Source organism: Palaemon carinicauda, chromosome 22, assembly GCF_036898095.1.
Source record: "Palaemon carinicauda isolate YSFRI2023 chromosome 22, ASM3689809v2, whole genome shotgun sequence".
In the NCBI taxonomy this organism is placed as follows: domain Eukaryota; kingdom Metazoa; phylum Arthropoda; class Malacostraca; order Decapoda; family Palaemonidae; genus Palaemon; species Palaemon carinicauda.
In genome coordinates, this window is record NC_090746.1 from 28,315,231 (window position 1) to 28,333,066 (window position 17,836).

A 17,836-nucleotide genomic window follows, 5' to 3' on the forward strand; every position below is an offset into this window, starting at 1 on the left:
AGACCCCACCTTACTTGCAAATTTTGGTTTGCCCTCGCCGCGTCCTGAAGAACCTTATCAACTTCGTTCTGAGGGAAGAGGTTCTTACCCAGCAGGAGGACGCTATCAGCCTGTTCGGTTCATGTCTGATGGAGGCCTCAGACAGAACGAACTTCCTGCAACTAACTCGAGCCGACCAGAAGTCATGGAGGTCTAGTTGGTAGGACAGCAGTAGGTTCTTTGTGAAGACTCTGAACAATGTTTCCGCTGGGTAAACCGATGCTAGGGACTCTATGGAAGTGATGGAGTGGAGGGACCTAGCTAGTCTATTACGGGTCTCGAACTCAGTTTTGAGAAGACTCTCTAGTAATCTGGGGAGCTTCTCAGAGAAAAGAGTAGAGGCACAGTCCGGGTCTAGCTTCCCCACTGTGAAGGTAGAAGACGCGTCGTCCCAGGTTGCAGAGGTACTCGGAATAAGCAATGAGGCGGGGTCCGTCTCCTTGAGAGCCGGCATGGAAGAGCCTTCCTTGATGGCCTGTATTGTCAGCTCTGTGATTTTGTCTATGAGCGGCAAAGAGATGGACGCCGCCGTCGTAAAAATAGTGAAGGCACCTTTGTGTGGGGTGAGCTTTGGAGTTATTACACCCCCACTCTGATAGAGTTCTGGCCCAGATAGCCTGGGCCTGCTCTTTCGGAAATATCACTGTTTCCTTCGGTACCTTGTCCATTCGGACCAATGCATGCTCCTTTAAACGTACGAAGCCATTGAATGGGAATTCTAGGCCCGGGGGGTAGAACTCCAGGTCCTCTAGAGGGCGGGTGCCTATGCCCTCTAGAGTTAGGGAACCATCTAAGAATGGGGCATGCAAGGCAAACCTCCAAGGATTGTTTTTATCGAAGGGAGGTAGCTTCGATGCGTCTGGGGCTGAAGGAGGAGGAATCTGAGTTCCGGAGCGGATCAGAGTAGCCACCATATCCTTAAGCTCTGTCATAGCCCCAGACTGATGTTGAATTTGTTCCCTGACGATATCCCTGACCAGTTCGACGGGGAAGAAGGGTACCTGAAAGCCACCCGTTGGTGGTGTCTTGGATTTGGTAGATTTGGACTTCTTAGGAGTCGCGGTTTTACGGGGAGCAATATGAACATCAGGAGCCGTCGAGGGTCCGGGGACCGGTGACGTTGATACTGGCAAAGCTGAAGACTTATAAGTACGTAGTGGCTTCACCTTGAGTCGTACGGGGACAGAGGATCCCGAGGAGAAGCCTTAGGCTTATCAAAGCCGAGAAAGGAAGAGGTAGAAGAAGGAGTAGGAGAGAAAAGGGTTTCCACCAACTCGGCACCACTTACCTGCTCGTCCATGGGTTCTACGTCTATATCTAGATCTGCCACGTCCAGCGGTAAGAGGGGTTCGTCCTCCGCGGAAATGGTTGCTCTGACTTCTTCAATTAAGGGGGCAGCAACTTCCGGAGAGACTGCCGCAGTTGTCGAGCCTGGGAAGAGACGGAAGGCCATGTCTCCATCGAGGAGATAGGGTGCGCCAGACGGGGCATTCCTGCCGAAGCCTGACACCCAAGGACGAAGAGCAGCCCTTGCTGACCGAAGAGAGTCATCATCGGCCTGAAAGATTTGTAGTGATTAGTGATGCAGGAGAGGGATCGCTCTCCGAAATATATAATGTATATAATATTAATGGCCAAATTAATGTCTGCAAAAGATAAACAAGGAACAAAAGGAAAACCCACTTACATCATCGTTCAGGAGTATTGAGGACAACTCGTAACAGAGCAAGCACAAATCCGGGAACCAAACCATGTAAGAGGCTTGTCCCGGTTCCCGGATAAAGGAGATGGCGCAATGTGCATGTGACCGACAGAGGTCATGTCCAACGGGGTCGTTGAACGAGGCAGGGCATCCTTGGGCAGTACAACGGACCTTCTGTAAAAGAAAGGAGACATAAGTCTGGATGTTCCTTGAGACTCTGGTAAGGGATTAAAAATCTACTAACAGAGCTTAGTATAATGCATCATGCGTGCTTATGGGAATTCAGTGAGTGAGACCCGGAGCTCCATATTAAAATACATTAATATAAAAGTTCCTGCACCGGAGTGAGCCGGAGCAATGGCAATGGGACCGTATCATTATAAAAGGGATAATAATCAAATAAGAATAAAGAATCTAAAGCAATCTGCCGAACCTCTGAGGGTCGAGGAAGCAGTGACAGGCCCGTAAAATAAATTATAAAACACAAGCCGTAGCTAAAGGCTAAGGCTAATATAATAGTTAAGCGTATTGGTGATCTCCGGTGAAGCCGGAGGTCGATGAAAGGTCCTGAATAATTCAATTGTGAATAATAATTCAATTGTGAATAACAATGGATATTTGTGTGGATATGGCCGTGGCCTGAGACCGGAGTAAGGGCCACCGGAGGGGCGTATCTAAACAATATATGAAGGCCGTCCCAGAGGGTTGTATCTAAACAATATATAACAATAGTTCCAAACTCATTGAGAATCCCTCATGGCGGAGTAGAACTCAAGGCGGAGTGGAAAAATGTTCAGAACTACTCCCAAGCCGTAACGGGGAGAGGACGGAACTCGGGACCTATTAAATAACGCCAACTATTTGAATAGTAACCATAAACTAAATAACTCGTAAGCTATCATACACCCGTAGAGGGAGAGGGGGGGAGGGAGAACTCGTTGAACGCACAAAACGGAAAACGGGAAATCCACTCACCCACCCGAGGTTAAGAAAGAAAACGAGACAAAGGGGTAACTCGTGACTGAGAACAGAAAACGGGAACCCCAATCTCTCGCTCCCATGGTTACAATATCAGAACCTAATAAGCACACAACACTATTATAAACGTATAATAATAAAATTGTAACATAAAATACAAGACTACGAACGAAGAATAACGTCTGCTAAAACCTAAATTAAAGGGAAATAGTCGACTGACAAACGCCTCGGGGGCCGGGGACTAAACTATAATAAAGCTAGAACGCTATTCTTGTTCGCACATTGGACTTGCTAGCAAAAAGTACCATGGGAATTAATGATGACAATAATAATGATGGTTCAAAAAGGCATAAGGCCAGGGACTTAACCAAGAACCTAAGTGACAGAGTACCAAACGGGCAAGACTAAGATGAACTCCCAGCAAGACAAGGGAAAAACAATGGCCGCCGACGACGCGGGCGGGCCCAGACGGTAGTGATAAAACAGACTATACTGGGTAGATGACAAATGCCCGGTACTACAAAAAGCTGTCAAAACAAACTATGGTACTTAACATTGGAATGGGTGAAGATGGAGCTTCGGTCATGACGAAATAAATCCACAAGAGTGAAAATGCCGAGAGCACAAAAAATATACACACACGCTAGCAAGTCCAAAATAGAAGGATGTTGTTCAGATGGCGCTCGCGTCGGGGCATGGGTGGCGTGGCTCTGGTAGCATAGCTGGTGCCTCTGTATCGGCCCATCCCTTTGACGAAGGAATTAACTAAATGGAAGACAGCCTGTGAATAGTGGCTTTCACGCGCCTTTGCTTTATACCCGACACCCACAAGGTGCTCGCGCGAGGGTAGTAACCTCTGCATTCCATGCTTTTATCTTTCTCTGGTATAATTGGAAGGTTTTATCAGAAAATGTATATTAGAAGGACCCCTTTTCACCAGCCGCCACAGGTCGACCCAGAAATAATAATAGGGGTAACTATAATACTGTAGTACATATGTAAATGTATATTTAGTATACAGTATGCACAGTATTGTACTGTATGTATTCTATTATTTTCCATTTATTATTACATTATGTTGTAATAACTACTTAATTTATAGTTATTAACAGTTAGTTTAGGTATTTTGAAATGTATTTGGTTGTACAGTATTTCATTGTGGTTATACTGTAGCTTTATTATGAGATTTAATGTGGTGTTTTGTAGGGTTTTGAACGAATTAGGCAATTTACATGTGAAATGTGACTCACAACACTAAAAAATCACTTTACGAAAGCCACTCCAGAACGAATTAATTTCATGTTGTGAGGCATTATTGTACTAGTTGCGTCCCCTTGCCCTAAACGAGGGGGTATTGGGTAATGTCTTTGGTACCCTCTGAAGACTCCTATGACTCGGAGATCTCTAACCTAAACAGTCACATTGCTAGTATCGCAAGCACACAGCTTGCGTAGGCCGCGGATGGTACGTAGCACAGTTTTAGCGAGGTGTTGGGCTGGCACCAGTTACATGCGGAGTACGTATGGTTGAAACCGCGGGTCAAGGCCAAAAAGCCAGTTAGCACCAACTTCCATCCTCCTAAGGGGTAAGTCATCCCCTGTAAATAGAGTTGGGGAGATGAAACAAATGACAAATTTGGAAGTAATTTGTATTTTTCCTAACGATACAAACCTGTAGTTATATAAACAAATTGTCCTGCCAGCACCTATCTCCCTAGAAATCCTACCTCACTTCCAAGCAAAAGTGGTTACTCAGCCCAAGTGTGTGAGTGAGTGGGGTAGCAAACTATCCCCCACTTCCCTGATAACTAGTGGGTGATAGTTAACCCTCGCTAAAAGTCTTATGGCTCATCTTTCAGCTTCGCCAAAAGGTATATCCCCTATAAATAGCTATAGGTTTGTATCATTAAGAAAAATACAAATTACTTCCAAATACTGTATGTTATATTAGCAAAAAATAAAAAGCTATTGAAGAATTAATTTTTCGCACATCATGGTTTTCAGGGATGGAGACAAGATAATTTTTAAAAAAAGGAAGGTCATTAGAATACAGATAGCCCTGTTGAAAGGGACTTGTTGTTCTGGGTATTTTGAAACAAGCTACCTTTTGAAGATGTGGATCTCTGTAATTATATATGTGAGGCAGACACTAAACATAGGTTACTATCTCCCGATTATAACCAAAATTTAAAGCGGATCTTGTATCTGAAGAGAATTTGTTATTGGCTAGAAAGAGGGGGCCCGTGGTCAAGATTGGTAGACAACACTGGATATGGTAATTAATATAGTAATTAACTCCTTATCCCTATGTGAGGTACTCAATTCACTGACATTTGCTCGTATGACTAACGATATAAAAAATATGGCTTTTGCCAAAGTTCTTTTATGGATATGGAGGAAACTTTAACTTACCCAAAAGCAAAAGTATCTTATCCAGAGACCAAGAGACAACAGGAATTGGTGGAGATGATCTATGGAAAGCAAAAGACTGGGTGATATTATGAAACATGTCTGGGGCTAGACCCATGTCCAATGCATGCTTGAGAGGTTCTCTTTATGCCAATTTATATAAGATCTTTAATGCATGAAACTTCCTGTCCTCAAAGAGGTAGACCAGAAAGGAAACCAAGAAGTCCAGGTAATCTGAGAAAGTGGCTTATTCCTTTGATAAGCCATCCAAGTTTTTCACATACATTGGTATTTTCTTGTAGATGAAGACCTTTTGCGCCTCCTCAAAAAAATCAGATTGTGGACTGAGAAATCCTTCTCGAAAATACGTGAAAGCAAATCCAAGCGTGAAAGTTGTGGGTCAGAAAGGAGGAAGTGAAAATAATAATTCTTTTACTTTTTGGTACAGCTTTGCAGACTGAAGCAGGTGTCGTCATGGTATCAGACACTGAAGCAGTGGTTACCACAAGGTGTTTGGGCAAATTAGAGCTATTACCACAACTGTCCCTGAAAATTCCTGAAGGATATCCCAAGCCTTCGAAAGAAAACTCATCGGAGAAAACAGATAGGTTAATAACCATCTGTTCCATCCAGACACAGAATATCTCTTGTCTCTATTTTAAGGTCCACAGTCAGAGCTATGTATAATAAAAGGTGTTGGTTTCCTTTAGGTGCAAAAAGGTCTATTGGAGATCTGGAACTAATGTTACTGTAGAATCTCCTGAAAAGACCTCTGGTCCAAGGGCCATTTCGTATGCAGGGTGTCACTTTGGATAGTGAATAAGACAGATGAAATGGTGAGAGGGACACATTTTTCTCCAGAAGGAACTTCATAATGTGAAGAGACACTACTTTGAGAGCACTGAAGCAGGTTCCCCCCCCCCCCTTCTGAGGTAACTGACAGGTGCTTGATTGTTCATGAAAATCTATATGGGAGTTCCTTTTTTAACCGAGTCTCTTCAATGTTAGGAAGACTGCCATCAGTTCCAACACATTTATGTGAAATGCTGCAAAGTGAAGGTACCATTTCCTGAATGCAAAGGTCTCCTCTGACTGACCTCCTCAACCCGACCATGATGCTTCTGTATAAAGAATAATGGAAATCTAAGGAGGGACCAATGGAACCGACATGGCAGAGGCAATTGACGTCGTCTCAAAACCCTTTTCCTGTTGCTCTTTTCCATATCCAAATGATATCTTTCAACCTGGTCTTTAAATCTAGGTCGACAATTAAGGCAAACTGAAGAAGGCCCAAAATCTTCTCTAGTTGCTGCCTGGTAGAGATGTGGTTTGGAAGAAAGAATCTGGCTAATAGAATTTTTTGCTGGGATGCTTTTGTTAGGCTAGTGTGGCTTTACCATATTCCAGTGAAGACCTGGCCAGCAAAATATCCTTCTTGTAATTAGTCTTGACTTGTATATTTGAGGCATAATTCCTTTTTTTCTGACCAAATCCCCCAGTTGTCTAAATACTGTAAGGTATGACCTGAACCCCCTTGCAACAATGTGAGTTTAAGCAATATCTTGCTAGCTTTCTAAACACTCTTGGGACAATATTGAAGCCAAATGGCATTGCCCCGCATTTCCACAGGTGGCCGTAATTTTAGTAGGTAGTAGGTTGGCCAGGGCACCAGCCACCCATTGAGTTATGAGGTCCTTTGACTGGCCAGACAGTACTACATTGGATCCTTCTCTCTGGTTACGGTTCATTTCCCTTTGCCTATACATACACCAAGTAGTCTGGCGTATTCTTTACAGATTCTCCTCTGTCCTCATACACCTGACAACACTGAGATTACCAAACAATTCTTCTTCACCCAAGGGGTTAACTACTGCACTGTAATTGTTCAGTAGCTACTTTTTTCTTGGTAAGGGTAGAAGAGACTCTTTAGCTATGGTAAGCAGCTCTTCTAGGAGAAGGACACTCAAAAATCAAACCATTGTTCTCTAGTCTTGGGTAGTGCTATAGCCTCTATACCATGGTCTTCCACTGTCTTGGGTTAGAGTTCCCTTGGTTGAGGGTACACTCGGGCACACTATTCTTTCTAATATCTCTTCCCTGTGTTTTGTTAAAGTTTTTATAGTTTATATAGAAAATATTTATTTTAATGTTACTTTTTTTAAATAATTTTATTTTTCCTTGTTTCCTTTCCTCACTGGGCTATTTTCCTTGTTGGGGCCCCTTGGCTTATAGCATCCTGCTTTTCCAACTAGGGTTGTAGCCTAGCAAGTAATAATAATAATAATATATAACCCCTCCCGAACCGAAACCCTAGGTAAGGTCGGAAATGGTGAGCAATACAGGTGTGCCATTAAGCTTCTTTTAGAACTAAAGTACGGGTCCAAGCCCTTTAGAGTAGTAATTAGCAGTCATGCAGGATGTCAGTCACTTGAATTTGTTGCATCTATGTTTGTGAGACGTGACAGATCGAGGATCATTTTATTTTGTGGGGAGTCAATATTTGGTACTGTACACTGAATAGTTTGCCCTGGAATTTAGAAACCTACCCTTTTCCTTTTTTCAACATTTAGATTACAAAAAAAGTCGAGTTTCAAAGTTTTGGTCGGTTGAAAGCTGTAGCATTGAGATCTTGGCATTCATGAGTCATCAAGACCCCTATGAGACCACTGTATACTCTGCACTTGCCAAGAAAAGTTTCAACGTTCCAAAAATTTAACGGTCAATGACCTTTGGTGTCAGGATGCCAGAAAACTTGAAATCAATCAATCGAAAAAACTAAGAAGATGACCGCTAACCCAAAGCCCTTCATTGCTGAAATCCTTTGCCTCCATGTGACATACCAGTCCTTATGTTTCCCTTGGAATGTCTCCATTTCTTCTCTATAACCAAAGTTTGACTGGCCATTGGATTGGCCCTCACCTTTGGCAAAATAGCTTTGCTCCCCCTGTTCCTCTAGAAGTATAGGTTGAGGCTTAGAATGGGAAAAGGGGGTTGGTCTCTTGTAGGTTGCTTTTGAGCCTGGTTCTGGTTCAATTAAGACTGCAGTTTTGTTAAAGGAAGCCTCTTCTTTTTAAGGAAGGGCCCAAATTTTCCTCCATTCTCTGGAAGGAAAACGGCCTTTGGCCTCCCCTTGGCTTTGACTTATCCACAAAGGCTTGGGAGAAGATTGATTTGCATAGAGGATCACTGTAAAAAAATTCCTCTACCTCTCCAAAACAAATCAGCCATGCCTCACTTCACAGTTTGCTCCAAAAAAGTTCAAGTCCTCATAGATGGTTTTACACAGTAGCTTTACTACTGCAGAGGTGGCCATCTGGTATTGACCTATATCACTCACTTTCAAAGAATCCACAGCAGACACTATGTTAAACAAGGTCTACTGGGCATAAATCTCCTGTCCTCAGATGATCTGTGACTAAGGGAAAATGGTTGCCCAATTGATTGGTACCTACATGAGCATCCTATTTTCTGAAAGAAAGACACTATGAAACCCATTTAGTTCCATGAATCCTTCAAACGCTTCTGTATATACCTCCAAAAAGGGGCTACACTCTTTAGACTAGGTAAAACCTTCTTTCTGCAACACTTCCCTCAATGACTCTGATGCCAATTTCACCATTTTGGTCAAAAAGGGAATTGGTGGCCTGGCACTGTCATTCTGACCACAGAAAAATGCAGCATCTGCTACTGCCCCTGCTAAGGTATTCAAAGTAAACTTATAGGGTATCAGAACAACCTCTTTTGTGGTTAGCCAGAGACATGTTTTAAAAGGTGGATCATTAAATCTCCATCGGGATTCTGGAACTTGAATTCGATACCATCGAATGGCAAGTTCATAAACTTTTAGCCTGAAAAATATTCAACCCTGGCCAAAAGGTGTCCTATTGGATTCCATATTCTAGCCTTTCACAAGAAAGTTATTGGAGACCACACAGAACAATAACCTCTAAAAGATCAACCATTTTTTTTCAGACACAGCAGAAGTATACAGAAATGAAGAGGACCTAGGAAAAGCTTTCAAGAAATATATCCCTGAAAATGGATTGAAAAGGGAGGATATTTTTATCACTTCTAAACTTGGTAAGTAAACTCTTTTGTGTGTGTAACAATAAAAGCAAGGCTTTCTGTTGTACAGTACTTTGAAAATTTTGAAGCTATAGATTACAGTATGTTGTAAATTTTCTCATACAAAGTTTTGTAATAAGTGGTAATGGTAATATATTTTCTTTGACCTAGTCTATAGGAATAGGAATTAGTACAATAAAAGCATTTTCTTTTGTTCTTTCTCAAATACAAACCTTCATCTTTTATGATGGAGAGGACTCACACTGATGAAATTTAACAAGGTAGTTAATGAATAAAAGGTGATCCCATCCACCTACATAACATGGTCAAGCCTCAGTACTTCTAATTTGGCAATCATTGCAGACAGATGTAGTGCACTGTGCTTCTGTTCTTGACTCTTTCTTCTCTACTATTAAAGTGGCTCTTTTTCATTAACTATTTTATACTTGTTTTTGTTTATTTGTTTGGGAACTTTATGAAATGGATGTCAAGAATTTGGGTATGCAAAAGTGTCCAGCTATGAGTAAGGCATGTGGTAGGTTTATGTGCACCGTGTCTGTAGATCCTCACCCATATTTTCTTTTTGCAGAGGGCATTCCTGTTTGCAGGTTTTCCTTGTTCAAAGTGTAGATTGTGGTCTCTTTTGTAGTGGGACAAGTTCAATTGGAAGAAGTCATTCAGGAAGCCCTCTCCTGTATATTTGGGAATAAAGTATTAATCTGTTGACTCTGAAGGATCTTTTCGGCACATTTCTTCCCTCTTCTCAGGCTGTCACTTCAGCTTCTTCTCCAAGTCTCTTCTTGGGCTTCTCAGTCCATGGGAAGGAGAAGGTAGATTGTGACTAATACTCTGAACATTGCTCGTCTTGTGCAAAAGTAGAACTTGCCTCAGATGAGAGCTTTACTCTTGTGTGTGTGGTACACACTTCAGTATATCCATTTCAGATTAAATAATATGTGAGCACTTGAAACTTTTGTGGTCTTCTGATAGTGTAGAAAGTAATCCTTCTATTGAAACTTTGTTGGCCCAACCTTTTGTTACCAAGGTGGCTTCAACACCTATGACTAGTGAGCCCCCAGTGACAATGAATGTCACTAATGCTTATGTAGTGTGTGTCCACTCTTGGAATGTATACAGTACAGTACCTGTATATCAAATTTATCATACCAACATTTTATTTCAACAGATTCTTTATTTTTTAAAAATTATTTTTATCATTTATTTTTGTACGTCTTGCACTAGGGAGGTGCCGCAACCTTTGGAAACTTTTATCTTGATGATGTAACTCCTAGGTAGTTAGAATTTTGTATATTATTAGGACTGGCACAATTATCAGAACTGGTAGTACCTGCATCAAGTGAGGCTTCATATTTTGTGCTCATCTTACATTATTCCTTTTCTCATTTTCTATCATGGCATTTTTTTGGATGTAGGATGTTTAGGGTCATCACCACTATTTCTCATAAGTAATTTTCAGGAGTGCCTAGGGTTCAGTTGCTAATCTTAATCCAAGGACACGAGGAACTCTTTGGTTGATCCTATAGGTCCTAATTGACCAACCATGGGACATTGAGCTGCTTGGAGTTGCTTGATCCTTCCCAACTAGATTGTAATATGGACTAATTATAAGTACAGTAGTACATTGGAGATCAAAAGCTCCAGAACACAAACAATTCTGTGATCAAACAAAAATTTCAACGTTGAACAACTTGAAAGAACTTGAATGGAACAAAATGCGTCCATCATGACTGGGACCATGGCATTAGACCTAGTTAAAGCATGGCTCGTGCACAGTTCAGATACGCAAAATATTGTTCCCTTAAATTTTTTATTAATTTGTTTGTGTTTTGTATGTTTATCCATATACAATGGCATGTCTTCAGAAGAGGACTAGGAAAAAAAAAAAAGAGATCCTGCCCCAAGTTCAGTGATAAATGAAATGATGGCAAAATGGGCTGAGTTACATCAGATGATATTGTAGAAAACATTTTCAGCTAAAGCAGGATCCAGAAAAGCAGACAAATTTTATTTTGATCATACAAAGTAATTTCAGAAACATCTTGATATAGGGTCAGAAACAATCCTCTCTTGATCAGTTTTTAGTAAAAAATATCCTTAAGTGAATCCCAGTTAATGCCAGAAAAAAAGGCAAAGAAAAGAAAGAACTCCAGAAGGGCAGTTACTCTGTCATTGTCTTTGGGGGCTCCATGGACCAGAATGAAACACATATCAACTTATCTTTTACTTTTCAACTATTTACACACATATACAATTGCATTCATTCATTTACATTTTCTCAATTTCATCTTGAATAATAGCTATCAAACCTAACCTTAAGTAATTTTACATTGGTGGATACAGTACTAAACCATCAAAGTTTTGCTTTTAATACAACGAAGACAGTCCAAGTTATTTAACACAATTTATTACATGATTACAAATAAACACTATTACTTTAAACCAAAACATTTTACACTGGTGAATACGTCACTACTGTATAAATCAATCACAAAACAATTCACCACAATATTATTTTTCACTCAATTTAGGAGACTTTATTACACTCAACTCTGTTACAAAATATAGTCAATGCAGTAATGAAACTTCATGCATGTATATTAGTCAGTTTTGTATCCTTCTCTGCATGGGGTAGCATTCAACAGAATTGTTGCACACTGTATTTATATGGTTACTATTTAAAAGGAAATCATAAAAGTCTGTATATATTGCTCTATGCTTTCTATTTCCTTACTTCTGAATGACACAAGCATGTGAAACTTACTGTTGTGTTTTGGCAATAACAAAAGGTTCACAGTCCCACTATGAATTTTCTTCAAAGCTTCCTAAATGCTAGGGCACACACCATCAGGTCTTCAACAATCAGCTATGGTGTCTCAAAACCATGGAAATGCCATGTAGCCACCGTCATCCCTTTAGCTCAATATTCTTGCAAAAGAAGACAGAATTATGAGAACATTGAATGGAAGGCATAAATTAATAACAAGACCTACTACTAAAAACCCTACGTTTTTATTGGGGCGACTCCCCTTCCAAGCTTCACTAACACCTCTTTCCACTCGAGCCATCCACTCTCCTCACCTTCCCACTCAAGCCATCCACTCTCCTTAATACATGTAAAGTTAATTTCTTATTAATTTATTGTATTAATTATAGCTGTTTCCTATTTTGTTATGCTTTTATTTATTGGACTGTGTGGGTAAACAATGAATGTTATTTTCATTTATTCATTTGTATAAAATTGATTGTGTTCTACCACATTTTTGGGCTTGTGATAAAAAATATTTTTTAATTTTTCTAATATACCCATTACTTTAATGAAGTTATTTCTTCCCTGCATGAATAAGGGATTTTGACGAAGGAAAAATCTATTTCTGGGCGAGAGACCTGTGCCGCCCAGTGAAATGCTCCTTTTGCATCATTTTTAAGGTATATAACTGCTATGAATTACCAGAGAAAAAAGTTGCATAGGAATATGCCAGGGGTGAACCCAGCTCGCTCACCTATAAGGTGTCGGTATAATACTGGGGCGTGATAAATCACAACCAGAGGTCTCGCGCCATTTAGATATCTCCTCCTCAATATCCCCGTTACAGCGAGGTGCCATTCAACACCCACCACTGAAAGCTACTACCACCATCTCGACCCACGCCAATGACGTCACTCCTCATAGCACCCAAGTTTGGGCCTATGCTGGGAGGGACGTAGAGGGAGGGTTCACTGGGCGGCACAGGTCTCTCGCCCAGAAATAGATTTTTCCTTCGTCAAAATCCCTTTTCTGGGCTCCACCTGTGCCGCTCCGTGAAATAGTACAAGATAAATGGTCCCAAAACTTGGAACTAATACCTGAGGGGAAGGTAAATTAAAGACAAAATAACAAAAAACATGGTTAATTCAAAGTAAACAGGAAATACTGAGAATTCCAGTGAATGAACACTTCCTTAACATAAAGGATAGATGGGTAAGTAACAATGCAGCAAAAAATTCCAAACTATGGAAGGACAAAGTGAATGCAAGGTAAAATAATAAACTGCAAGAACAATTGATAATTTACAATCCTGAGGGTAAAAACAACAAAGATCAACTCGTGGGCGATAAAGGCTATAAACAGACATGATAAAATAAAAATGCACCATAAGGGTGTAGCTCAGGTAAAAAACAAAACCAAAACTAAAGTAGGGACAGTAAGTAAGGCAGGTAGGAGGAAGGAGGATAGAGAAGACATTGTGATTATGAACCATTACTTTCAGGAGGAACCACATTCCCTGCTGCCACTGTAGCAAATTTTAGGGCTTCCAAAGGTTTTAAATAGTGGCGTTCAAAAACTTTAGGAGACTTCCAGCCTGTTTATTTCGTAAGTTCATCAAAGTTCATGTGGTGAAAGTAATTAATAGAAGTAGCTACGGCTCGTATATCATGAACGTGAGGGAATGATTCAGGGTTAGTCTGTTTAATAAAATATAGAATTTGCTGTCTGATTCCTTTCAGGGTGATGGTTCCTCCATTTTCTCTAATGAATAAGGGCCCTGAGGACTTAATGGAGGTTCTATTTAAATAGGCTTTCAGAGTGTTTACTGGACATAACGATGGATCCTGAGGAAGTGGAACAATCTTCCAGGGGGACCATCTGATCTGGGGGTCCTCATTTTTGGCTAAGAACCTTTTGTCAGGGGAAAGTAGGACTTCCCCTGACGAGAGAAATTCAATATGACCTGGATCTCTAGTCAAGGCTGAAAGTTCTGATATTCTGGCACCAGAAGCTAGGCTCATTAGGAACAAGGTTTTCCTTAATAAAGGAATGTAATTACAAGACTCGTTAAGAGTGTCAGAAGCCAACTTAAGTACATCATTCAGAAACCAGGAAACTGAGCTAGGGCGAGTTGATGGTTTCAGTTTGACGCAGGCTCTCGGGATTGATAAGAAGTATGAATCTGTAAGGTCAATATTAAAACCAATTTGGAAAATCTTTTTCAAGGCTGTTTTAATTGTAGTAATAGTACTGGCCGCTAGGCCTGATTCGAATAGAATTCTATAGAAGGTTACGGTCAGATTCATAGTCATCATCTCAACCTTTGAGTCTCTTAAAAACTTTGCGAGTTTTTTAACAGCCGAATCATACTGTCGAAGAGTGGATTCCCTTTTATCTGATTCTAAAAATAGGGTATTTTGAGGATCAATATCTGCACCTCTCTGAGCTGCAAATTTCATAAAATCCATAAAGTTAGGGCACTCTGAATTTTTGAGGAAGCTAACACATTGCGAGTTTGTACTACTTGTGTTAGTAGTATTGGATTGGGTATCTGTCGAGGGTGGAGACCCAGTTCCACCAGCAGGGGAAACCAATTGCTCTTGGGCCAGTTGGGGGCTACTAGAGCGACCTGGCCTTTGAAAGTTCTGAGTTTGTCTAACACTTTCATCAACAGATTTATTGGTGGGAATAAGTAAATTTTCTCCCAAGTGTTCCAGTCCAATGACATTGCGTCTGTGGCGTAAGCCCCAGGGTCCAGGTTGGGGGCTACGTAACACTCTAGTTTGTGGTTGGACTCTGTTGAAAACAGGTCTATCTGAAGACCCGGAACCTGAGATAGAATCCATTTGAATGATTTTACGTCCAGTGACCACTCCGACTCCAGCGGAGTTGTCCTCGAAAGTGCGTCCACCACTACATTCCGTACTCCCGCTAGATGGACTGCTAACAGATGCCACTGGTTCGATGCTGCCATGGAAAATATTGCTAACATCACGTGGTTTATGTGGCCTGACTTGGAGCCTCCTCTGTTTATGCAGTGGACTATGACTTCGCTGTCTAGAACCAATCTTATATGTTGGTTCTTGGCTGGAGCCAGTCGTTTAAGAGTTAGAAATACCGCCATGGCCTCTAAGACATTGATATGAAGTTGGCGGAATACTGTTGACCATAGTCCTTGGACCTTCCTGTACTGGGAGTATCCCCCCCAGCCTGTTAAGGAGGCGTCTGTGTGAATGACGAGTCTTGGAGGCGGATATTGTAAGGGAACGGATTTTGCCAGATTTCTGACCTTTGTCCATGGCTGAAGTCTTTTCCTCAGAATTGGCGGAAGTCGAGCTCTTTTGTCTCGATATTTCTCGTTTTCCCTGGAGCGCCATACTCGGTTTATATCCTTCAGTCTGGCCTGCAGTACAATATCTGTTACCGAGGCAAACTACAGGGCACCCAGGATTCTCTCTTGATTTCTCCTGGACGTCAATTTGTCCTTGAGAAAACCTTTTGTGTTTGCTATTTCTGTCCTCTTGGCTGTTGGGAGATGTAACATGTGGGAATGTAGATCCCATTGTAATCCCAGCCATTGAAACTTGGTCTTTTGGACTAGGCGAGATTTCTCGAAGTTGATCTGGAACCCCAACTGTTGTAGGAATTTTATTACTCTGTTTGTTGCCGTGAGGCAGTTCTCGACGCTGTCTGACCAAATGAGCCAGTCGTCTAGGTAAGCTACAATTTGAATTCCTTGGGTTCGTAATTTTGGATTACCGTCTCTGCAAGTTTGGTGAATATCCTGGGTGCTATGTTGAGTCCGAATGGCATTACTTTGAATGCATAAGCTTGGTTGCCGAGTTTGAAGCCTAGAAACGGACGAAAATGCCTTGCTATCGGAACGTGATAGTAGGCATCTGTAAGATCTATAGAGGTGGTGACGGCCCCACGGGGAAGTAAGGTCCACACCTGAGAGGTTAGCATATGGAACTTGTCGCATCGAATGTAAGAATTCAGATGAGAAAGGTCCAAGATTACTCTTCGCTTGTCTGAGTCTTTCTTTGGCACGCTGAACAAGCGACCTTGAAATTTCAAGTGATTTACCTCTGCTTGCGTTCTTTTGCAATAGATCGTTTGCATATAAGGCTAGCTCCTTCGTTGGAAGTTGATGGAAACTGGTTGGTGGAGGGGGCCCTTCTATCCAACTCCACCCCAGACCTTTGGAAATTATGCTGAAAGCCCAATTGCTGAACTTCCAACGGTTCCGAAAGATGTAGAGTCTTCCCCCTACCCGAGGATTCTCAATGGTTCGCTGCGGATTTGCCTCCTCGGCCTCCGCAGAATCCCCGGCCTCCGCAGAATCCCCGGCCTCGGGAAAAGGTCCTTCCGCCACCTCTGTTGCGAAAAGTTCCTCTTGCACCCGAGCCTCTGGCACGTTGGTAACCTTGGAACGCACCTTGGGTTTCTTAGTTAGGGTTAAAGGCAGGGGAAGTAGCATACAAGGTAGTTGCTACCTGAGACTAAGGGACCAACACATACTGCTGTTGTGGTTGTCCCTTTGAAGTGGAGGGTTGACTCCCCTGCGATACCGGGATGGTTTGGACTATTTGAAGTGGCTGTCGGTTTTGGGAGGATTGGAAAGGCCTTTACCTCTTCCTACCCCGAGATTGGTTGCTGGCTGGTTCGAACTTACGTTTGGGGACTAGGCCCCACCGAACCTTGAGGCTCTGGTTGACCCTGGCAGCCTTGCTGAGGACGTTATTAACGAGATCCTCCGGGAATAAGTCGGAACCCCAGATCGGGGCTTTGATGAGCTTGTTAGGCTCATGTCTGATGGTGGCCTCAGACAAGATGTGTCTACGGCAACGACGTCTGGCTGCAAGGAAGTCGTAGGCATCAGACAGCAAGGTCTGAAGCAAGGACTTTGTCAGAACCTTAAAAAGGGGTTCCTCATCGTACATTAAAGAGGTCATTTCAGCCATTGTAGCTGAGTTAATTGACCTACTTAGTCGGGTCCGGGTTTCGAACTCAAGCCGGATTAAGGAGTCCGGAAGCCTGGGAAGACGTTCGCTAAACTGTGTGGAAGCACAGTTAGCACTTAGCTTGCCCGCCTTGAACGTGGCTGGGGCGTTAAGCCAGCACTCGTGATCTCCTGGGAACAGGAGGGTAGTCAGGTCCGTTTCCCGCAGTTGCGGTAACGGCTTGTCCTCGTTGATAGCTTGATGGGTGAGGTCCATCATCTTGGTGACACACGGAGCGGGAGTTTGCTCGTCTACCACGAACATCGTGTAGGAGCTTTTATGTGGTGTGAGCATGGTATTCACACACTCCCACTTGTTCAGGGTCCGAACCCAGGTAGACTGAGCTTGTTCCTTCGGATAGATCACCATTTCCTTGGGAACTTTATCCAGCCTTACAAGAGCCTCCTCGGTTAGACGAGCAAAACCGAGGAAGGGGAACTGGAGACCCGGTGGGTAGAATTCGAAGTCCTCAATAGGCCGGGTGCCACATCCCTCGATGGTCAACATGCCATCTTTGAAAGGGGAGTGCAAGGCCATTCTCCACGGGTTGCTCTTGACAAACTCCGGGAGCTTAGAGGCATCCGGGATGACATACTGTTGTTGTTGCGGCAGTCCCGAACGCATGAGGCTCTCAACGAGACTCTCTTGGTATTGTACCCTCTCAGTGAGGGACGTCATCAAGGAACTGATCTGATCCAGTAATTTGCTGGAAAAGGCGTCCGGGTCGAAGGAAGCTTCCGGGGTCTTGGTTTTGGAGCCTGTCTTTCCTCTCGACCCAAGAGAGGAAGAAGACGCAACTGCTGAGTCTTTAGGGACTCTGGAAGACGAAGTCTTGGTTGACTTAGGAGATTTGGAAGACTTGCAGGTCTTCAGT

At 42.4% G+C, this 17,836-nt stretch overlaps 1 protein-coding gene across 2 annotated transcripts in view; it reads left to right on the plus strand.

Annotated features, from left to right (window-relative positions):
• The window catches only part of LOC137616384 (glyoxal reductase-like), a 418,857-nt gene that overhangs the window by 272,658 nt on the left and 128,363 nt on the right, over positions 1–17,836 (plus strand). For both annotated transcript variants that reach the window (XM_068346082.1, XM_068346081.1), the window contains one exon: positions 9,100–9,207. In XM_068346082.1, coding sequence (XP_068202183.1) covers positions 9,100–9,207 — 108 coding nt within the window. The remainder of the gene's footprint in view (positions 1–9,099; positions 9,208–17,836) is intronic.